This window comes from Staurois parvus, unplaced genomic scaffold, assembly GCF_062004578.1.
Source record: "Staurois parvus isolate SC_StPar_1 unplaced genomic scaffold, SC_StPar_1.0 ptg000090l, whole genome shotgun sequence".
Taxonomy (NCBI): domain Eukaryota; kingdom Metazoa; phylum Chordata; class Amphibia; order Anura; family Ranidae; genus Staurois; species Staurois parvus.
In genome coordinates this window covers 14,068,065-14,092,485 of record NW_028317886.1, presented here as the reverse complement: position 1 = coordinate 14,092,485, position 24,421 = coordinate 14,068,065, and the positions used below count along the sequence as shown (strand labels likewise).

Here is a 24,421-nt window from a genome sequence, read left to right as displayed (position 1 = left end):
ATGGTGGTGTCACTGAAGACAAAAATTTTCCATCATTAGTGGTGTCATTGAAATGAAAATAAAGTCCCTGAGTCGTTAGTATGACTGGAATGAAAAAAATGTCCCTGAGTCAGTGATCTCACTGAAAAGAAAAAATGTCCCTAATTCAGTGGTGCCACTGAAAGGGAAAATGTCCTTGAGTCGGTGGTGTCACTGAAAGGAAAAGTGGCATAAGAAGCACCACCACAAAGCTTCACCCCCCCCCCTTCTCTCAGTGTAGAGCTTTTCCCCTAACCCCTCCCCCCCACTACAAAATACTCCCCTCCCCCCAGTACAGAGCTCTTCTCCCAACCCCCCTCCCCTCCCTACTACAAAGATCTCTCCCCTCCTAGTACAGAGGTCTTCCACCCACCCCACTCCCAGTTACTTACCCATTCTGCTGGGGTGGCTGTACTGAGTACTGTTGCACTTGGAATGAAAACAAGCTCTTCTGACACGAGAGACTCTGCAGTCACTCCTTTCAGTGAGGAGGGGAGAAGCGAGCTGCTGGAGCCCCCAGCCCACCCCTGCCTCTACAGAGAGAAGCTGCGCCTAGGGCATGCGCCCCTTCTGCCCCCCCCTTCCTCCCAACATCCTGTCCCAGCCATCCTTGCATGCAGAAACTAGAGCTGTGACTCCCCACATTATGTGCATTAAAAGAAACAAACAGCCCAGTAGCCTAGGATGGCAAGTCACTTCCCTGCCCCTACCCCTCCCTTCTCCAAGCTCATAAACTGACTGGAGACTGAACTGTACACTGTTAACCAGAAGTTCAGGGAAGCACCACTGAGAGAGCAGGAGCCAGCAACATTGAATGGTATAAACTATAAGTGCTGGGGTAAGAAATTTAAAGCGATCCTAAAGGCTTAACTTTTTTTATCTAAAAATAACAAACATGTCTATACTTATCTTCTGTGTGCAATGGTTTTGCACAGAGCAGCCCGGATCCTCCCCCGCTGGCGTTCCTGGCCCCTCCCTCCTGTCAAATGCCCCCACAGCAAGCAACTTGCTATGAGGGCACCCGCTGTTCCGTGTATCCATTCACACACAGAACCGTGGCCTGGCCCCGCCCACTCTCTCTTCTCATTGGCTCACTGGCTGTGATTGACAGCCCTTGGCTCCCGCTGCTGTCTCAGCCAATGAGGAGAGGGAGTCCCGAGACTCCAGTGCACCGCTGGATCGAGAGGGAGCTTAGGTGAGTATTGGGGGGGGGGGGGGATGCATAAAGGTGAACAACTTTACAAACACTTTAACAAATAGTTTTCTGGGGAATGTTTATTTCATTGTGGTCAATGTGCTAAAAGTTTAATATCACTTCAAAGAAGTATTTTGCTATATGTTATATGTTTGTTATGTGTTATATGTTTGTTATATTGTTTCTATCCAGCAATATAACTTACACATTTCTCTTACCCCAAATTTTCCATTACATATAACTGCTCTGCTTTTTGAGTGCAGATATTGTCATATCTTGTTCCTTACACAATCAAACCAAATAAACCATCTTGTTTCAAGGACACTTTTTAGCAGATTCAGCCTACGCATGGTCCACTGAACTCTTGGGTAAACAACAATGCAGACAACAGGATTTGTTCTTTCCTTTGTTTACTTTTTCCATGAGCATACATGATTACATTGGTTATCTAAGATCTCATTCTTTACATTTGTTCTTATGTTATGCACAATGTCAATGGTATTATTTGGTGTAGCTGTACATACAGTATGTGTGCATGCTTGCTGTTTCCAGTGCACCCTTACTGCATTCCAGTGCATCTCACCATGCTTGTCAACGCCTTTCAATATTAACTAAGGTTATGCAAGTTTGTATGTTTTGTGGATATTTTGCAAATTTGCGGATTCTCCTTTATTTTTACGTTTCTTTATTTGTATTATACATTTACTCAGAACTTAATGAGTTAATAAGTTAATGACACTTCTCTTTACAAAAGAAAAGACACATGATTATAAACCATATAAAATAATTTTTATTGCATATCTTTGAAGAATAAATAGACAGCATCATAGGATGACAGAAATACTGCGCCATCTCTAGGAAGATTAACAGCACCAATTTGTAAACAGAGATAATAATGTCAAATGTACAAATCAGTATTTCTAAGTCTGAAAGTAATAGTGATCCTCAACTATCAAGGTATCTGGATTTGGTTCGTACCTGTGGAGCAGGAGATAGTTTTTATCTGAAAGCTGTATTATCTTTGGATATATTGTTCACTTAGAAGTATTGCTTTGAAAATGTGTTCATTATAGTTGTTTGATTAACTAGATTCTCTGTATGAGGTAAGTCAGGGCCTCCAGTTCAAAGGAGGCTAACGTAAGAACAACAGTTTCTACACTTGACCCATATGTTTACTATTGCAAGACAGTGCTTTGTGTAGCAGTAAAAAATATGGTGTTCAGTTAACTAAGTGTTGACGTTGGAGTGCTACAACACTGGCATGTCTAAAAAATGTAACCCAAAGTTTTTTTTTTTTTTTGTTTGAGTGAGGAAGGATTAGAGTCCCTTTCAGGTTTTTACAGATAAGGTAAGTAAATGTAGTCAGGTCCAGACTGGGACAAAAAAGCTGAGCCTTATAGACTGAGCAGCCCTGAGCCTGGGGCCCTTCCCGTAAAGCGCGGTGGCAGAATGCTAGGGCCTGGTGGCAAGTGCAACTTTTGCGAACTTGGTAGTTCCACCACTGGTGTCCGTAGCTTTTTATTTTAATTTTTTTATTATTTTTTACCATTTTATTTTTTTTTTGACAATTTCATATTTTAATATTTTTTACAATTTTGTATTAGGAGCCCCATTGGGGGGTTTTGGTGAGATATCAGGGGTCTAAACAGACCCCTGACATCTCACCTTTGAGACAGAGAGAGGAGATTGAGGACACAGCCCTCAATCTCCATCTCTGCAGCCTCAGCAGCACAGAATGAATGGACAGGAATAGCTCTGTACTGAGCTTCACGTTCAGTAAAAAACTAAAGTATAGTAAATACAATTTACTATGTCTCAGTTATGAATGCACAAATCAGTACTGATCATTGACTGTTCATTCAGACAAAGGAAGGGACCGGGAAATTACATATTTACTGGCCCCTTCCCCACTCTTCATCCTGCCCCACAGCAGCTGGCAGGAGAGGGGAGGGGGGAACCCGGCAACACTGAGGGGTAGGAGAGGGGCCAGGAAAGAGCACACAGTAGCCCAGAGAGAGCACAGGGGGACCAGGAGAGAGGACAGGGGACTGGGGGCAAAAGAAAGAAGATAAATAGGAGGGGGGGGGGTGGGCAGCATATAGAGGAACTGACCCATTCATTTCCTGCAACCGCTGAATGCCTGCAAGAGGGAGAGGAGAAGTGGGCATTCAGTGGTGGCAGGAGGGAAATGGATAAATCGGTTCCTCTATATGCCACCCCAGCTGCTCCTCCTTGCCAGTTAGCTCTTGTTAGGATATGCGGCCCGGCAGCCCCCGTCCACCAGACAAATGGCCAGTGTGCCCTATGGCCAGTCTGGGCCTGAATGTAGCTTTTAGTAACCAGAGAACAGTTGGAGCCTCTTTAATTTTAAATCCTGGCACTGGCTGAGGGCCGCAAAGGATAAATGAGAGAGCTGCATATGGCCCAAAAAAACAACAGTTTGACATGCTTGCCCTAAACCTTAATGATAAGTCAGACCCCAACAACCTTCACATCCTCACTGTGGTTGAGGAAACAGATACTGCACAGTATCAAATCATTCTGTATTTGCCAGTCAAAATGTAAGGCCAGCAGGCAAGATGAGACATTTGTAGCATTCCACTCCTAGCAGGGGCCACCTTAGGGCTATTTTCTATCATGCCCCATTTCAAGAATGGCTCTACTATGATGCTTTGCTAATGGATATTTTCAGCAGAATTCAGAGACATTGGAACAAGTATGTGCTAAAAGGTGATAAAGGCATGGTCCAAACGCATCCTACAGTGATCCAATACATAATTCCAGGGAATGCAAATGCTAGTTTTCATTGCCAACTGCTAGTGAAGGCATCTCAGATGTTACCAGTAAAAAAAGGAACAAGTCAGTGTTATCACAGCTTGACAATCCTGTTCCCAGAAATATATATTGTATCTGTGGCCCCTGGGAATCTCCATGAGTATGGACCCTAAGATCCTTCATTAACAAATATTTGGCGTGTATATGGTGATTAGAAATAGAGAAAACACAGTGCCTATGTATATGCTTCAAGAATCAAGATGCACAAACTTAAAGTAAACTATAGCCTCTCAATAAAAATATATGTGCTGTACCACTTAATTGTAAGTATATCTGCACTTAGAGTCCCTTCTGAGCCTGCCAGTGAAGTCCACCCAATGCATCTTCCTGTGATGGCGTGGCAATGATTCTGCACTGCTCCTGAATTAAAAGCAGAGTTGCCAATCTGTCATGCAGGCTGTGTCTGTTTGTGCTGCAATGGGATGAAAACATATTGGGATGGGGGCATGGCTATCAGAAGTGTCATTGTGCATCACAAATCTGTAGCTTATCAATCAGCACCTGGTCACACCAAGTCCTGTCCGCTTTTTTCTGAACTGACAGTGTTGATTTTGTTGCCAACCACCCCTTCACCACAACCACCACCACCACCACCACTTTAACCTGCTTTGATTTGGCTTGGTCAGGAAATGTATAAGACGTTTATGACTCTGTAACTGGATTTGGTCATTGTTTAGACTCTCATACAGGAGCCTTTAGTTGCACTCTAATCTTGGATTTAAATAAAGAAGCTATTACAATTTAACCTGTACTTTGCCTACAATAGGTAAATTACAGCTTTGCTTTGAAGAGGGCTTTCTCGGAAGCTTTAACTTTCCTCCCACTTGCGCCCCTGCTCCATTCCACCATCACTCATCAGAATGGGAACAGGTGACACTCCATGTGCCTACCCTCAATGCAGTGCTAGGTGCCTGAGTGCTCAAGCATCGTGCCCGAGTGTAGTCATGTGAGAGCAGAGGGTTTAAACATAATAGTATTTGACTCAATAGAAACTCATAGAGAACTTCACTGCATTTAGGCACCAGTTTGGACCAGTGGAGAAGTGAATGGAAGAGAAGTAAAGGCAGTTGACACTCCCTTCTGTAAAGCAAGTCTCTTACTTAAATTAGTATGGGGAAAGTACAGGTTCACTCTAAAGTAAATAAATAGACTGATCGCTACCGTGCATTTTCATTCTCTTTGTAATCATCTTCTACTTTTAGCATATAGTGGGTTATATGTTCAAAGAGGCTCAAACCCTTTCCTTGCATTAGAGGAAACAGTTCATTGAAGCTAGTAACATTGACATTTGCTAAAGTTAGATTAACAAAACCCATGCTTTTATCTTCAGCTAAATGAAAATTCTTCACCGTATTCAAAAGTTTGCTCCAACTTTCATAGTCTTCCAGATTTATTATGTTCAATTGAACATCTCTACATGATCCTTTGCAGGAACGTACCTTGATGTCAATGTCTACCTAAAATATAAATGCAAAGCACACATGAATATATGTGAATTTTAAACTGGTTTGCAGTAGGCATAATCATAGTAAGTTCAAGCTCTGTTGTCTTCTGAGCTATCTAGACTTGTGCATGGTTTTTACTCCTTCAGGCCATGGGATATGTAGTAGTGGTATGTAGTAGTGGTAAGTCAGAAGGCAACTAAAGTTACTATCTTAAATACTTTTCACTACTCAGAGGTCTTTTCAGTTCTAGGAAGACTTCATGGTAATTTATCAATAGATGCTAAACTGACTCTAAATAGCTCTCTGTACGACGTGGCTTTCCCTGTAATAATTCCCTGAAGAGGTTTCCCAAAAAAGTGGATATGGCACGCTACTTTTTAGTAGCTTGGCTCTTGCCCACCCTCTATTCGGTGCTCCAGAAAGTCACCCATTGATTTTTCCCAGTACAGTTTCTGTTAGAAGGGGGACAACAGCTTCTTATATTGCTCTTTTAAATGGCATGAATCCATGGCAGCAATGTGCCCTTGTGCCATCACTGAACCTTCACTGACTACTGTGGCAATGCTTGAAAGCTGAGTAGGAACAAAGAGATTTTTCTCTTGCAAATGTCATGTAGGAACACTATTTTAATCAACATTAACAAAAAAAAGGGATTTTTTGTAAAGGCTAAGTTTACATTTGGAACATGTTACATGTTCCACACGTATTTAGTGTGGAACATAAAACATGTTCCAGCTCCTGCCTCCCCCATACCAATTGTCACAATTTAACAACAGCGCTGCAGTGCAAGGCTCTACCCACATGGCCAGATCATTTATTCACAGAGTTCTGTGAATGAATGAACTACAGTTGCAGTTGCCTACCACAGTCAATGGCTTGTAGTTCTGAATGAACTGCAAGGGCCCTGGTGAGCGCTCTCATAGTTCATTGATCCTTCCTGCAATTCAGTAACAGCCTGCAAATACAAAGTACGGACAGTGTACTAAGCATCTGCAGGAGCCTGGCATTGCACCTACAAACTGCTGATAGTGGGTGCAATGCTTTACAGGTTCCAGTGTAAAAAAATTATATGGAGTTGCTTTTCAAGTTATCCCTCGTTTGGGGAGACATTACTTTTTTGTACCCAGATGATTTTGTAGCTGTTTTTTATGTCTGATATTTAGATCTGTAAAATTACATCAAAGACTTGTGACATGAGGCTACAAGACCAGGAACATATTATTCTTACCTAGGTCAGAATGGTGGCAGGGGGCAAGGCCAGAAGAAAAAATAAAACAAACATAGAAAAATGGAGATTGAATGTTGGGGGGGGGGGGGGGTGATAGGATTTGAATAGAATCTAGTGCAGCTGTGCATAGTAGCCAATATATTTCTAACTTCAGCTTCTTCAAGCTTTGACAAAGAAAACTGAAATCTGGTTGGTTTCTATGCAGAGCTGCACCAGGTTTTGAACTCTCCAGTTTTAGTAAATCAACCCCCTTAGGTCATTCAATAGTGAATTTTATAGAGTTCCATACAAAATGCCAAAACATGGGATAAATTAGAAGGAAAGAAGGCCAGAGCATTTGGTTCCAGTCCCACTTAATGAGGAATAGTTAGGAGCATGAGACATCTTAAAATAACTAGCTCAGACAACTATTTAATGTCTATGATTTCAACAAATAGCCCACACTAAAGCTGGCCATAGCTGAGTCTTTTTTGTTTTTAATTCAACCAGCAGGTTAAATGAAAAAATGACACAATTCCACCATCCACACATTCGAGGTGGATGGGGAACCCTCCCGCTGTGTCATTGTATTCCGACAGTGGGGAGACTTCCTCACCATCAAAATACACTGATCAGTGCTGCATGCCAATCAAGAGGAAATTTTCCAGCAGGGTGGTTGTACAGAAATCGATCGGTAGACTGACTTCTGTACAACCGCAGTGCTCATTCAAAATTTGCCCGATCACTGCTGAATCGGCTGACTTTTGATCCATGTATTGGCAGCTTAACATGTGGTTAGTGTAGTGGAAAGATAAGTCTGTGTTGAAGAACATATCTAGTTACAGCTGTTCCTCCTGAGACTCCCCTCCCTGTCTGCTCCTTTCTATGGACCTAAGCTTGTTCAATGTTTATAGCACAACTGACAGCCAGTCTTGCCAATGGTTGCTGGATTGTTCCTGCCTGAAAATAAAACCGCCATCTTATGTCACTGGTACCTTTTAGTAAATTATTATACAGGATTTATATAGCGCCAACAGTTTGCTCAGCACTTTACAATATAACGGGAGACAATACAGCAACAATAGAGTTCAATACAAGAGGGTTAGCAGGGCCTGATTCTGGGAGCTTACAATCTAAGAGTAAATGTTATTTCACCCAAAGTTTTAGTGAAATGCTTGTTTCCACCTTGAAGAAAATAATAAATCATGATCAATAATAAATTATTGATGGTCTGACCTTTAACATGGATGGAACTTTAAACTTTTTTTTATAAATAAAATGTGTGGTGTGTAAAAAAAAATCTATCATTACATTCTGTATCCACGTATGTTATTGTTAGGTGTTAGTAGTCCTTTAACATTAGGATTAGTTTTTACAAAGTGCAGTACCCTTTAGAAACCAATCAGAATACATCATACATAATGCAGGCCATAGATGGGTCGAAAATCGGCCGATTTTTCGGCCGAAAATAAAATCGGCCGATTTTCGGATCGTTAGTGGGCGATTTGGTCGGCCGTTTTTCGGTATTTTGGCCGTTTTTGTTTTTCGGTAAAGTTGGAAAAAAATCGGCCGATTTTGCCAATCGGCCGATTTTCGCGGCAATTAGTGGGCAAATCGGCCGATTTTTTACCGATAACAAATCTGCACATGAGGAGTGACCTGCAAGAGGAAGACAAAAAGATGAAAAAGAAGAAGAGGAAGAGGATGAAGAAGAGGATGAAGAGGAAGAAGAAGAGGATGAAGAAGAAGAAGAAGAGGATGAGGATGAAGAAGAAGAAGAGGATGAGGATGAAGAAGAGGATGAAGAAGAAGAAGAAGAGGATGAGGATGAAGAAGAAGAAGAGGATGAGGGTGAAGAAGAAGAAGAAGAAGAGGATGAAGAAGAAGAAGAGGATGAGGAAGAAGAAGAGGATGAGGATGAGGAAGAAGAAGAGGATGAGGATGAAGAAGAAGAAGAAGAAGAAGAAGAGGAGGATGAGGATGAAGAAGAAGAAGAAGAGGAGGAGGATGAGGAAGAAGAAGAAGAAGAAGAGGATGAGGATGAAGAAGAAGAAGAAGAAGAGGATGAGGATGAAGAAGAAGAAGAAGAAGAAGAAGAAGAAGAGGAGGAGGATGAAGAAGAAGAAGAAGAAGAAGAAGAAGAGGAGGAGGAGGAGGATGAGGATGAAGAAGAAGAGGAGGATGAGGATGAGGAAGAAGAAGAAGAGGATGAGGATGAGGAGGAAGAAGAAGAGGATGAGGATGAGGAAGAAGAAGAAGAGGAAGAGGATGAGGATGATGAAGAAGAAGAGGATGAGGATGAAGAAGAAGAAGAAGAGGATGAGGATGAAGAAGAAGAAGAAGAGGAGGAGGAGGAGGATGAAGAAGAAGAGGAGGATGAGGAGGAAGAAGAATAAGAAGAGGATGAGGATGAAGAAGAAGAAGAAGAAGAAGTAGGATGAAAATAAGAAGAATTCCAGTCCAGCAAAAAGTGTCTCTGCAGAGAGCTCCGCTATTTCTGACAGTTCTCTGACAGTTCTTTGACATTTACAGCGGTTGCAACAATGTATCTATTTGTTTCCGAATAAAAACATCTGTATCCTAAATGGAAACAAATAGATACAATGTTTCAACCGCTGTAAATGTGAAGGAACTGTCAGAGAACTGTCAGAAATAGTGGAGCTCTCTGCAGGGACACTTTTTGCCGGCTGTAGAAGGGATGAAAATCGGACGATTTTTTTTACCATTGGTGGTAACGTCGGCCACTTGAACGACCGATTGTTCGTTTTTTTAAAAGAAAAATCGGCCGATTTTCGACCCATCTATGGCCTGCATAAATGAGCCTAATCTGAAGTCTGATTGCTTGCAATATGATAGCACAGGTCTTATAAACATTATTCTTGTCACACTGCTGTCATATGTCATATTGTCCTATGAAATAAGCCTGTCATTTAAAACTGAATAATTATCTCCAAGCGTTTAAAAATGTCAATAATAATGTATTTTTAGAAATGAAAACACTTACTTCCAGCCTCTTCATCTCTGCAAGCTGATCCTGAAGCTCACTCAGTAAATGTTCGATTTTTACTGCTTGCTCCTTCACCTTCAGTTTCAGTGACATCAGTTTCCTCCTGAACTTATTTTCGTCATGAGCAAATGTTTTCAGTGTGTCTAAAATATAATTGTGTATGTTGATCACAAAATGAATAGGGAACTACCAAAATACCACTATGTTGTTGTTTTTTATGTTGTATGATATACAGAATTATTTAAATCTGGGAAGCAAAGGAACATCATATGACAAAACTTTTGTGTTTATTAGTCTAGTCAGTTTTACTGGTCTGTAAATAACCTCCAGACATCTTTGCTGTATATACAGTATTGCTTACAATATGTTATAGTGGACTAATGCTTAACAGCAATGTCTTGAACCAGTAATTAAACTCTATGTAAACCATAACACCATAACAACAAATGTCTAGGATTTGCTCCCTTTCGGTTTGTAAAAAATACCTTTGATAGAGTTTTGTTATATTTGTTCAATAAGTGCAAACATATACTGTAAGCAGGGGCAGTTAGCTAGTCTGCCACTAGGTGGCTTTGTCCAAGAATGGTGTGTGATGGCAGAGAATAACGTAATCAGGTGCTAGGTCCCTTTTAGTTGGAGCCCTCCAGTAGTGGTGTGATGGGTCATTGCTCATATAGAAGACAGGTTGGGAGGAGCCTTAGTGCAGTCGAGGCATGGGAGCTAGATAACCCACAATGCACAGATGTGGGGGCCCTGGACAGGGTGAGAAAGTTCTGCACCCTGAAAAGCCGGCTGTAGTAATGGTGGTGGAGGCTAGAAGGGTTGCAAAAGCCCTTTCAGGCCAGGCCAAGTGCTCTCTGAAGTGAGTCTATCCCCATGGAGGACCCAGGGGAAGTGTACCTGAGAGGTACAACTGCATTGATCATGTCTCTGGATAGACAAGCAAGGAGTCATGAGCTAGACACAAAAAGCCTAAGGCTAACCAGAGGGAGTACTAATGACCCTGGGAAGTAGAGAGGCTGTAAAAAGGAAAATGGCTGAAGGGTGAAGTATTGTGTGCTGCTCTCACATGTGACTGCTGTGATTCATCCACTATATGTGATTGACAAAGTACTTCTTTATGTGATGTGACTGTAATTATCATCTTCTAAAGTGAAACCAGTGAAGTGCATCAAAAGTACTACTTTTGTGTGGACATTAATTTCTTTGAAATATAAAGACTAAGGGCCTAGAATGTTGGGGAAGACCTCTGGCAAGGAGTTTGGCAGAAGATGGCAGAGGTAGAGGGCTACAAGCAGGTGGGTTGCTGTTCCATCTAAGAAGAAGCAGGGCAGGAACATGTACTCTTTGGCGCCAAGACTCCTTACATGCTGGAAATCATGTGGGTTGATAATTTTCTGTACTCTCGGCTTGTGCTGAATTCTTATCAGGTGCATTGCTCTCAAAAGTTGAAGAGAGTGGAGGCATTCTGTAGTCCTAACATACACACAGGGTGACAACACAATATTTTTGCTTTCCCAGATACAGTAACGTGAGTTCGAGTTGTCAACCTAGAACAGAAAGTGTGTAAACATCAGGATTACCAGGTGGGAAAAAGAGCCTAAACCTGTTTTAAGGTTTAGATTTGCTTTTACCCTTTCATTTGGTAGCTGATTAACCCTATACCCTGCACTTACCGGGGGAATAAAGGTAGGCAGAAAGGTGATGAACTTCTAGCTGATGACTTGTGTTCAATTTGGAATATGAGGAGGCAATGGCATTATGGATACTCTCTGTTCCTAAACTTGGCTGTGCACAATCTGATTGTAAAATGTAGGAGGTTAATTTTGCATGCTACAAAATCACAATCTCTTCAGGTCTATTGAGTAATTTATAGTGTTTCCAATTACTGTTTCATATAAACTATATTATTTGTGCACGAATGTTGAGAGAATTTTGAGAGAATAACAGTTGTATGTTAAGATGGCAATTATGTATCTGCACTGACCTACACAATACTTATATATATAACATTTGTCATGAATAAAAACTTAAATATATTTGGTAGCTTTAAAGTCTTACTGATATTTTGTTCTTTGTCTAACCTTAAAAAATCTAAAAGGTTTGGAACTCCCTTGTCTGAATGTTCATGAACGGAATATATACTGTACATATATAAATTGGCATATGAATATGGTATATGAATTAATTTTCCAGTGGGAAATATACAGTATTTATTTGTAGCAGCTCTATTCCAGGGACACCAGTACTTTAAGCCAGCAGTGCAGAAGAACACTAGCCAATTTAAAGTGAGAAAAGAAATATAGGAGCTGCCATTGCTGAGACATGATGACCTCTTAAATGTGTAGGCTCCAGGGATGCTATCTTAATTCTGGCTTCACTAGCTTGCAAATCTTAAACCTGGACAAGCATGCAGCCAGTTTAAGCTGGCCATACATTCAGCAGGGACTGGTCAAATTTAAATCCATCTACGGTATGTCTGAGATCATCCAAGAAGAGCTGATCTAGTGATCAACTCCTGAATGGGACTGGTAGTATATATTTGCTTGATCAGCACTACAGCCAATCAGCTGCAGCGCTGATCTGTGTACTCTGGCAGTGGAGGAGTTCCACTGCCAGAATACAATAGCGCAGTGGGGAGGAGGGGATTCCCACCTCCAAAATAAAATGATCCATCTATGACCAGCTTTAGTCTGAAGAAATTTCTTATATGCTTCTTTTAATTAAGTGACTCACTAGGCAGTAAAGACAAGGTCAGAACAACATCCACGAGCTTGTACAACTGCCATTTTTCCATTTAGTCAGATTTTCCGGGTTAATCACTTCATTACTTTGGCATTATTAGAGTGGAAAACGTACTATGCTTAAGGAGCTCCACCCAAAAGGGGAAGTTCTGCTTTAAGGACTCGTCCCCCACTCCCCATTAAGAATTGGCACCATTGGGGAGCAGGTATTTTATTTTGACAGTTATCCACTCCCACTTCCACACCGACTGCCTAAGCCAGGGGTGTCAAACTGGCGGCCCTCCAGCTTTTGCCAAACTACAAGTCCCATGAGGCATTGCAAGTTCCTCAGTTACAAGCATGACTCCCAAAGGCAGAGGCATGATGGGACTTGTAGTTTTGCAACAGCTGGAGGGCTGCCAACTTGACACCCCTGGCCTAGGCGATCAGAAGCAAAAGTTCTTCTCTAACCTCCCTTTACCTCTCGCAGTTTTATGAGACACGTGACAGGTCCCAGAAGACTGCAGGACCATTCACAATGCACAGCGCTGCTTACACATGTGAAGCAGCAAGCTGTCACAGCCGGGTGCCCACAGTTGATATGCCGGGGACAGAGGATGGGACAGGTGAGTGGCTGGTTTTTAAAAGTCAGCAGCTACAGTTTTTGTAGCTGCTGACTTTTATTTTTTTCAAAGGAGGCTGGGGGTTCCCTTTAAGGCTGGATTTTTTTTACTTTGAAAACTATTACGCCCATTCGATAAGATACCAACATAAGGTATTACTAATATGTGCAAGTGCAGTAACCTATAGTGGCCATTCTCTTTCAGTTAGGCATAACATAAATCAATGTGATTGGCTGTTATTATTTACTGCACCTGGCACTTCAGTCCTTGTCCTATTGAGTAAGACACTGTATGCTTTTATTTATTTTGCATAAATATATTGCTTTTTCCCTAACATACTCATCACCATTTTATATGAGTATGTGAATAAACAAGAAAAAGAGAGTGCAGTGGATGAACATGCCTTTACACCCCGGTCACATCGATCCTGACTTCGAAATCGTGCGACTTCACTGTAAGTGAACGGCAGGGCAGCACAGTGGCTAAATGGTTAGCACTTCCACCTGGCAGTACTAGGGTCATTGGTTCAAATCCCAACCATGGCACCACCTGCCTGGAGTTTGCTTGTTCTCCCTGTGCCTGCGTGGGTTTCCTCTGTATACTCCAGCTTCCTCCCACACTCCAAAGACATGCTGGTAGGTGAATTGGATCCTGTCTAAATTGTCCCTAGTATGTGTATGCATGAATGTGAGTTAGGGACCTTAGATTATATAAAAGAGAAGGGCGCAGCGCTAGAACACAATATAATTAAACCATATACATATAAAATGGTGACAAAGTGCCAAAAACTGTGCATAAGAATAATGATAGTCCTTTAAACATCAAATGGTGACTGAAAAAACGTGCGTCTTCCGGTGATCAGAGTAACTGAATCATGCACTCACCAGATGCATAATTCAAATATGCATATAGATGGTATCCCGATATCCATACGCAGTTATCTCCTAAACGGATCTGGTCATCATCTAAGCACAGCAGTCCATCCAAAGAATCCTCTTATGAATCGTGTGTTGCCACACTAGGACACACCTCAGCTGTCCCCTAAGAGACTCTGCAAGTATTAAACTCAGCAGGGTCCCAAGAAAAAAGCCAGGATGGTGTGATACCGTTTAAAATAAAGATTTATTGATCCAAAAAATAGATAGACAAGGACTGCATAAATAGACTGACCATAAATTTGCATAAAGATAACCACCGCTCCATGCGGTGGTATAATGTCTGGGATATGCTGCTCTTACCCTGACGCGTTTCGTGCCATGTGCACATATTCATAGGGAGTGTGTCAGCTAACCAGACATCTACTCCAAACCCTGTATATGTAGTATCTGGCAATCGTATAAGCGCGTCCGCCATTTTGCCGGCGTCCCTGCGCATGCGCAAAGCAGACATCGCTATGATGTCCGCATCTTAGTCCAGCGCCATTTTGTTGTGGTCTGCATTACCAACAACTACGATGCCAGAGACAAACACAGCTGTGCAGTGGGTATATTATCAGCAGTGAGCGGCTGTTTGTCAATACATACAGGGCTGGAAACAACACACAAGAAATGCAATGAGAACACCTAACTGAATGTTATAAACGCATGTATATAGATGCACATCCATATACCATAATCTGTTAAAACATTAAGTTAAAATAATATGTCTCCAGTATAAATATACAATAAATGCAATTACACAAATTACAAAAATTATACAAATAAAATTCAAAAATGGATATACATAAAAATAAGAATAAACAATATCCATATAAACATGATTAAACATATATTCGCAATGACCAAGAACCACAACATGATGTACACATAATGTGTAATTAGACAATAATGTATAAAAATGTTATTAAAAACCAAAGTAGACACAAGGTTGCATTGTATCTACAGATTAATAATAAATATTAAAATACTTGATAAAAGCGTAGAGGTATCAAGCATAATTATGTGCAATCACACAAATAGCAACATAAAATAACTAGCCCATCAGATAATAATATATAAAAATGTAAAAAACTAACAATTAATAGCACATACAAATAATCAACCAAAGTCAGCTGTTATCGATAAAACTGTTGATATCAAACTCAACATTATGTCCTTTGGGATAAAAAGTGTCCAATTCATAAATCCACTTTGATTCTTTTTGTGAGACTGTTCTCTTTCTATTAGTTCCCCTCCAATGAGTTGTAACAATATCTATACCAGCAAAAGTCAATAAAGTGGGGTCATTATTATGGAATAAACGAAAATGTTTAGACAAGGAATGTTCCTTATTCCCCTTCTTAACATTACTGACATGCTCTCTCAAACGATCCTTTAATTTCCTCGTAGTTCTCCCAATATATTGTTTATTACACGGGCACTGTAATAAGTAGACCACAAATCTACTATTGCATGTAATGAAGCCATCAATATTATAGTTTCTTCCTGTAACTGCTGAATTGAAAGTGCTGGTACTCCTTTTTCTAATTCCGTTACACCTACAGATGATACACTTGTTACATGGAAAGAATCCTTTAAGCTCCGAGAAAAAGGAAACACTAGTGGGGGGATTAACCACATTAGGGGCTAACTTGTCTCGCAGTGTTGGTGCCTTTCTGAATGTTATTTCAGGCTTATCAGGCAAAAAATCTGCTAAAACAGGGTCGGCTTTTAATATTTTCCAGTTAGCCTTAATTATTTTGGAGACAGCCTTATGTTGAATGGAAAAGCCAGTTATAAATGGGCATACTTTCTGTTGTCTCTGCTTATTAGTCCCATATAGAATGGAGTCTCTCTCTAAATGAGTAACCTCCTTAATAGTGTCATCCAGTTTGTTCCCATCATAACCCTTTTCCAAGAAACGTTCCTTGAGGATAGAAGCTTGATGGAGAAAAGTATTTTGATCAGTGCAATTTCTCCTGATCCTCAGGAATTGACTTTTGGGTATGTTGCTCAACCACATGGGATGGTGGCAACTGTCGAGGGGGATGTAGCTATTTCTGTCAGTAACCTTGAAAAAGGTTTCAGTGACAATCCTCCCTTCATAATTAACCAAGGTTAAATCTAAAAAATGGATGCTAGTTGTGCTATACTCAAATGTGAGCTTAATATTAAGTGTGTTAAAATTCAAAGTGTTGAAAAAGTTCAATAACGCTTGTTCCTCACCGTTCCAAATTAAAAATATATCGTCGATATATCGTCTATAAAACAAAAGCTCTGGCCAATCTCTTCCATATATCATGTCTTCCTCCCACCTAGACATGAAGAGATTGGCCAGGCTGGGAGCAAACTTCGCTCCCATTGCAACCCCCTTAGTCTGTAAATAAAACTGGTTATTAAACCAAAAGTAGTTCTTGGTCATTGTGAATTGCAACAACTCAAGAATGAAATCTTTCTGTAAACTCGACATCCCATTAAAATCCTCAAGATAAAACTTCACTGCTTCCATACCATCTAAATGGTCAATATTAGTGTACAATGATGTAACATCAGCAGTCACTAAAAAAGTATCACATTTGATGCTGATGTTATTAATATCCTGTAAAACCTGTTTTGTATCGCGTAAATATGAGGGGGTACCAGTGACTAGAGGTTGTAAAAAATGATCGATGTATTCACCCGCTCTAGAACCCAGTGAACCGATGCCACTGATAATCGGTCTTCCCGGAGGATTGGTCATACTCTTATGTATTTTAGGTAAAATGTAGAGTATGGGTAACTTCGGTGCAGAGGGGCATAAAAAATCTTTCTCTTTTTTATTTATGACCTTATTATCATAACCTTTATTTAGAATAGTTTTCAATAATTTTTTATATAAATAAAGTGGGTTTTTAGACAAAAGAGAATAGGTATCATTATCACTTAAAATATTATTAACCTCATTAATATAATCAGTTTTGGATAAGACCACGACACCTCCCCCCTTATCTGCTGGTCTAATCACCAAATCTTTGTTTTCCAACAGGGTGTCCATGGCTTTTTTACAGGCTACATTGGTTCTCGCTTTCTTTACTTCCAGTGTGCCAAGGTCCTTTAAGACAGTGTCACGGAAGGCATTGATATAAGTCAATGATTGTACGGGAGGATTAAACAACGAAGCATTTCTCAAATGAGAATGAATGCTAGTGTTTGGAGGGTCATTACGTACAATAGGATTGGTCAAAAAATACTTTTTAAGAGTTAATTTTCTGACATATTTCCTAATGTCGATGTAAGTTTGAAATTTACTTAAAGATGCTGTGGGTGCATATTTAAGGCCTTTACCAAGAAGGTTGAGTTCATCTGGTGATAATTCCGTGTTACTGAGATTAAAAATGCCCAATTCATTTACATCTTTCTTTTTTTGGGATTTATTGACCCTCTGGCCTCCTCTTTTTCCTCTCCGTGAGCGCTCCTTTTTTGTGCCCGTCCTGGGCCTAAAAAAGGCTGCTGTGTCTGTTTACCCTCGTTATGTTGGTTACCGGAATGGGAGGGGCCAGTTTGTGGGGTTCTAGATTGCTCATAATAAGGTCTGAAACCAGGTTTTTTGAAATTACGACCATTTTTTCTTTTATTCCTTGGGATGTAAGGTTTATAATGGTGTTGATAATAGTTATCATTATTATCACCATTGTAGTAGTGCGGCCTTGGATAATAATTATCCCTTTGCTGTTGCCAATTAGGGTGCCAATTATTGCTTCGTGAGCCTATGTTATAATCAGCCATAGGATTCAGAGTATCATACCTATTTGATGTAGGTACATTGAATTCAATGCGCTGTTTTACAGGTGTCTCATAGTAATTATTATTACTTTTATTATTTTTAGGTGGATAACCTCTGTTGTTGCGAGGAAATTTAGAAGGTTTGTTTAAAGGAGTAGCAAGAGGTGTGGGTGGAACAGGTGTATTAACCTCATCCTTTTGCCATCTAAAAACATAATCCTCCTGATAATCTTTTACATCCCTAGCATACTTCTTTCGTTTTTTAACCCTTTGTTCATTTTCTAAATGTTCCATATATGTTTTTAATCGATCAGATTCTGACTTATAATCGTCTTTATCTTTATACGATATAACCTTAGATTGTACACTCCTTAACCTCCCTGGCGGTATGATTATTTCAGATTTTTGGTGCTGAAATCGGTACCATTTTTTTGCATGGAAATATGTATTTTTTTTATTGTAGGCTGTAATTTTTAGGAAAAACTCACTGAAATCTGTCCGAACAAGAGTCTAGTAAACATCCCGGGTATGATAAAATTTGAAACACAAAATCATAAATTATAATTTAATAAATAATCATAAAAATAATATAAAAATAATAAAAAATTTAATTCAATAATATAATCAAACCAAAAACACTGAAATGTGAAATATAGCGCCAAGTTCGCACATTGCTGAGCTCAGTCGCAAAATCGTTTTCAGTGTCTGATGACGAATTTCCCCCACGAATCATTATCACTCAATTCTGCAAGTGGTTCTGATTTACTATCACTGTTCTCTAGCTGGTCTAAACCGCTTTTGACCTAAAGGGACACTTTTTGGACGCCATGGACATTTCTCAGTTTCCAGGCAGAAAGAACAGACAAAATGCAGGCAGGGCGCAGGACAAAGCATTAGGGACAATATGTATGTGAAATTGGTTGAGACAGCAATGTTTTACTATGTAAAATGTAAAAAAAAAAAAAAGACATTTTTTTAAATTTTTAAATTTCCCGCCGCCGGCGGCGGCGGCGGCGCCCGTACGTCCCGACGTCACAGGGACAGGACACAGAAGCCGGATGCCGGCATCGGCCGGAGGAGATGGCCGGGGACGCTGCAGGGGACACATCGTGGGAGCGCAGGGTAAGGTAAGTGAAGAATACATGCTGGAGCAGTGCCGCAGGGTAAGCCCGAGTGTAGCTCGGGGTTACCGCTTTTGGTACTGAAATGTTACCCCGAGCTACACTCGGGAATACCGCCAAGGAGGTTAAGGGTTAGGGACTGATGTGAATGTACAATATATATATAAAGCACTGCATAAATTGATGGCGCTATGTAAGTACCTGAAATAAATAAATAAGTGGCACAATTTCAAAGTCAGGATGTCATTGCAATTTGAGGTGCAAGTTGCAAGACATCTGACACAGATGTCTATGCAAATCGCACCAAAAGTAGTGCATGCATTACTTTAGAAATCAGTGCGGCTCCAACTAAGTCGGAATCGCACTGATATGACCAATGTAAATGCGGACAATAGGGTGCGACTTGGAATGCAAGTTGCATCCAGTGCGAGTGGGATCTTATGTTAATAACTACTAATAGTGGAATTATTTGCCAGTTTAATTTAAGAGATTTTATAGATGAAATATCTTACTTCTCTATTGTCCTCCTATGCCAGAAGACGTTGATAACACATAGCATGTTATTTTTACGTGTGTTCGGCTGTTTTACTCTGGTACCCTTATGTCCGCAGATTGTGTTCCTTGCATTTTGTATACAATACCTGTAATCTGCACAGGTTCAATTCATTAACACACTGGCTGGCGCTGCTGGGATCAACACGTATGTGGTGCAGTGGAGTGTCAGACAGACGGACCAATAGACTACGAAGCCTGCACATGATCCTTATGACAGAGTGAGCTATATTGTGGTACCTGTATCTGAAGGGGACCTGAGATGTGTGAGTGCCACCATTGATGGGGATTTCCTATGGATACCATCCAGTGACGAGTTACTGCCTGTGAAGGATCCTGGTGTGATCCTAAAGGCGCGCTGGCCCAGTGGGTCTCAGTAAGGAGGTGAGGGGGCAATCTAGCCATTTGAGGATTTCACCGTTGGCTTGAATGCACGTTCACCACATCACCTGCATGAATTTGTTTCATTGGATCACTTTTGGCTATTTGCACTATTTTTTGGACTTTTTATGTGTATTTATTGTCATTATTCATATTTGACATATATTTCACTTTATAGTATTTATTCATATTGGAGCATTGTTTTTTGTATTTGTATATGGCTTTGATTGAGTGATTTTATATTTTTTTTGGGGGGGTATTTTAAGCACTTATCACTTTAATTAGGTGGATTATCCCCCTTTTTTTAGGGATTCAATGTCGATTGCACTAGTTCATATTACATTGATTTATTGGTAGCATAGTGGCTAAATGGTTAGCACTTCTGCCTGGCAGTACTAGGGTCGTAGGTTTGATTCCCAACGATGGCAGCACCTGCCTGGAGTTTGCATGTTCTCCCTGTGCCTGTGTGGGATTCCTCTGGTATTCTGGTTTCCTCCCACACTCCCAAGACATGCTGGTAGGTTAATTGGATCCTGTCTAAATTGTCCCTAGTATGTGTATGTATGAATGTGAGTTAGGGACCTTAGATCCTTAGTACGCTCCTTGAGGGTTAGGGACTGATGTGAATGTACAATATATATGTAAAGCGCTGCGTAAATGGACGGTGCTATATAAGTACCTGAAATAAATAAATTGATCCCAATTTGGGTTTTTGTTGGTGTCATTTGGATTTTTTCACTCTATTGGGTCCTATTGGGACCAATTTGTTATTTCACGTTTCTGTGTCATGTGTATGTGTGTCACAACTAGATCCCGACTGGATCAGATCACTTTGGATTTATTATTTTAAATTTATATGTCTTTATGTATGTGTATTCATATGTGGTATATTGATTAGTACTACACCAATTTATTTATACAATTTTACATTCACACCTATAAGGTTTAGGTTTGTGTGTTAGCAGCTTATATGAGGTTTATCACTAATATATTAGAAGCGCAGGAGGATCACATTATCTGTTTTTTTGGATTAGCTGTGTAAAGCCATGTTAAAAACGTGAGTTTTTCAGCTTTTTTAGCGTTTTTGCATTAGTGTTCAGCAACCTTTTGCAGCGTTTTCCAACATTTGCAATTTTTAGTGGTTTTTTTTAACCAAAAAAATGTTTTTAAAAAGTCAAAAAATGCCAGTTTGCGCCGTTTTACCACGCTTTGCCACGTTTTTCAGCGTTAGAGTGTTTTTACAGCTAAAAAACTCCTCTAGAAACCCACTAGTCCTGGGTTTTTTTTTCCAGCCAAAAACGTCCCATCCAAAAAACGTTGATTACAGTCTATGTGTGCATGGACACATAGGATAACATGCTGGGGGGTTTACTGGCGGTAGAAAAAATTGTCAAAAGCCAAAAAACAGCCGCTGTAAAAACGTCCAGTGTGCATGAGGACTAAATCGTGGCAAACCGGCATTTTTGGATATTTTGTTGAACAAAAAAAGCTAAAAAACTCCGAAATAAAACGCCGCTAAACGCTAATGCTAAAACGCTAAAAAATGCTGAAAAACGCACGTTTTTAATGTGACTTTACACAGCTAATGTTACCAGTATTATTAAAACATCCAGTGTGCACGAAGCCTAAAAGTGTATGTAAACCCTAGCAATGCACTTCTCTTAATTGATTCCTTTTGTTTTCTCAAACATAGCACTGAAAGGGTTATGTTTTATCTGTTCAATAAGTGCAAAGAAAATGTGTTGATCTAGCCAAAAATCCTGTACTGTTCTGTGTTCTGTTATCTCTAAGAGTCAGCCCTCCTAGTTCTTCTCTTGCACTACAAAACACCCCCCATATGCTTTGGAGATGAAGAGAAGGGAAGGTGTTTGTAGTTCAGCAAAAGACAACTGGGCAGACTTGACACTATTCCCTGCTTTTTCAGGCCAGTAGAAGCACTGGGGTTAAAGGCAAACAGACTGTGCACTTTGCAACGTGCATTTTCTCCAGAGCTTAGTAAATGAGGTAAAGCTTCACTGTGCAAAGACTACCCAATTACGTGCAAGGAAAATAAAACAAAAACAGCATTTTTGCCTGTACATGACTGGATGATGGAAGTCAACAGAGTATATTTGTTATTAGTAAATCAACTCCACTGTGTTGTCAGTTCAGAAAGCTGAATCCATCCCTGCCAGGATCAGTAGGTGTTTTTCTGTTCTCCTTTGAAGGATCTTTAAAGGGATAAACAGCTAAATGTACATCTATTGCAGAGATACTGTATACTGCATGTTTTATTTTCTTTTTCCTGACATACATTTACAAATTAAAAATAATTTCAACAACAATGCAGATAGGCAATCTGAAACTCCATTAAATTTTGCAGACCTAGGACCTGGTCTTAACAGACTTCCCTCATGTCCAGGCCTGCATGTACTTGTGTTTTTTGAAGTTCCCCAATAATTGTAGGCAGTTTTCATTTTGCGGACTAAAATACAATATAATATATACATTTTCTGATTTCTTTTAATACTCGGAATTTGCATGTTCTCCCTGTGCCTGCGTGGGTTTCCTCTGGGTACTCTGGTTTCCTCCCACACTCCAGTGACATGCTGGAAGGTTAATTGGATCGTCTAAATTGGCCCTAGTATGTGTATGTATGAATGTGAGTTAGGGACCTTAGATTGTAAGCTCCTTGAAAGCAGGGACTAATGTGAATGTATAATACATATGTAAAGCGCTACGTAAAATGACAGGTCTATATAAGTGCCTGAAATAAAAATACTGACTCGGTCAAGAAAACCATAGCCTGCAATTGTAAATCTCAGGCATGCTATAATTTAATCTATTAGATTTACCAAAACCTATGCAGTATGAGGGCCCAACTGATTAAAAATAAACTGACTGGATCTTCAAGGTAGGACCTTACACTACAAATACAGTTGTTGGTAAATCCACACATTGTACAGAGATTGTACAATCAGGTTGTAGCATTTGTGACTATTTTAATGGTTTCTGTTTATAAGCGTTTAGCTATTTAAAAGCAATTTAAAGTGTTACAAATACAGTTGTTGGTAAATCCACACATTGTCTGGTCTCCCACAGTACACAGAACATGGAAGTGCAATTATTTTAGTAAATATAAACTGCTATATACCTTTTCTCATCAGCAGTTAGAGCATTCTTGTGACTTCTATCAGTGTTCAGCAGAGCACTGGTTAAAGCTTGTAGGAGGAGTTTTTTCTAGGAGGATGCAGGACCCATGACCTCTGTCTGGACCGTGCTGATTGGTCCTGTGCTCTCCCAAGGAAAAAAAAAAGCTCTCTAGCAATAAACACCAAACTGAGCATGTCCACAAGATATGTCTTATCAGGAGATAAGAGGGGAGCACTGGAGGAAGGGGGGGATCAGAGAAGTCAGGATCACAGTTTTTACACAATGCAGAGGATTAACCCCTTAGGTTCCACAGTGAGTATAACAAGCATGCTTTACTGCATATACAGACCTGATTTTACTGTTGTGGGTTTAGTATCACTTTAATCTCTGTGAAGTCAGATTAATGGTGTACTTGCCTTGATCCTTAAGTATGTTTCTCTGTACAACTTCATGCAGATGTTTTATTTCAGAAAAGGTTATAATGTGTTGAGAGTTACTTGTCACCCAGGATTGTTTTGCAGTTTCCGTTCGAATGACAAACTCTTTTTCAAATTTGGTAATCAGGCCTTGTACCCTACACCCATTTGGGCAGTTGGTAACCTGCTAATAAGAGGAGTCTGGGTCACTTTTCTGCCTTTTTCACAAGAGGCTTATTAATACTGTAATTAATAATGTAGAGTTATGTATGTACTGATCCAACTGTCTGCTGTGCTTTCACTATTCCATTATTACTTGTTTATTGGCTGTTTGTGAAAAATAAAAAAGATTCCTAGGTACTAACACATATGTAGGGTTATTCTGTTAATTCAAAATGATTGCACAGCAACCAATCAACACTTATCATGCAGTGGTTTATCTACAGTAACCTGAAACCTTACAGGTTCCCCACTTTGGCTGTAAGTAAGCCAAACAGATGTGGCATGTACATGAAAATGAGCCCAAAGGAAAATGCTGGCATTGTTTATGCCAGTAAGTAAATGAGATAGAAAAAAAATCTATATCTCCTAGATTGTAAGCTCCAAGAAGCAGGGCCCTCCTATCCCTCTTGTATTGAACTGTATCGTTGCTGTATTGTCTCCCGTTATATTGTAAAGCGCTGAGCAAACTGTTGGCAATATATAAATCCTGTGTAATAATAATAACAATAATGCCATCACTAGAAAAAGAAAACTGTCATTTGATTAGTTGCTATAGACAATATCAGTTTTTCTATCTGGTGCTGTTCATATGCAATCCCAACTGCACTTTGTTTATCAATGTATCTGAAGAAAGGGTGATTCACCCTTGGGGGTGTATTTACTAAAACTGGAGCTCTCAGAATCTAGTGCATAGCAGCCAATCAGCTTCTAACTTTGTTCAATTAAGTTTTGCCAATACAACCTGAAAGCTGATTGGTTTCTGTGCAGAACTTTTCCAAATGTTGCACTCTCCAGTTTTTAGTAAATCTCCCCCATAGAGTCTGATAAGATTAATTAAAGGCTAATAGGATAGGTTGGGCTATGT

At 40.0% G+C, this 24,421-nt stretch overlaps 1 protein-coding gene across 1 annotated transcript; it reads right to left on the bottom strand.

Annotated features, from left to right (window-relative positions):
• Positions 1–1,980: 1,980 nt before the first annotated feature.
• On the bottom strand, positions 1,981–23,876 carry LOC149468269 (fibrinogen alpha chain-like). The gene is made up of 4 exons (XM_089670523.1): positions 23,808–23,876; positions 23,335–23,518; positions 9,705–9,850; positions 1,981–5,505 (listed from the first exon to the last, which is right to left on the bottom strand). Exons 1-4 carry the CDS (start codon positions 23,874–23,876, stop codon positions 5,206–5,208), a joined length of 699 nt encoding a protein of 232 aa, XP_089526649.1. The 3' UTR covers positions 1,981–5,205.
• Between the last annotated feature and the right edge of the window lie 545 nt (positions 23,877–24,421).

Coding starts and splice junctions, on each gene's coding strand:
- LOC149468269 (XM_089670523.1), bottom strand. CDS start 23,876: ATGCCAGCATTTTCCTTTGGGCTCATTTTCATGTACATGCCACATCTG. Junction 9,851..23,334: donor AAACATACTTAAGGATCAAG/GCAAGTACACCA, acceptor ATTATATTTTAG/ACACACTGAAAACATTTGCT. Junction 5,506..9,704: donor CAGAGATGAAGAGGCTGGAA/GTAAGTGTTTTC, acceptor TTTATATTTTAG/GTAGACATTGACATCAAGGT.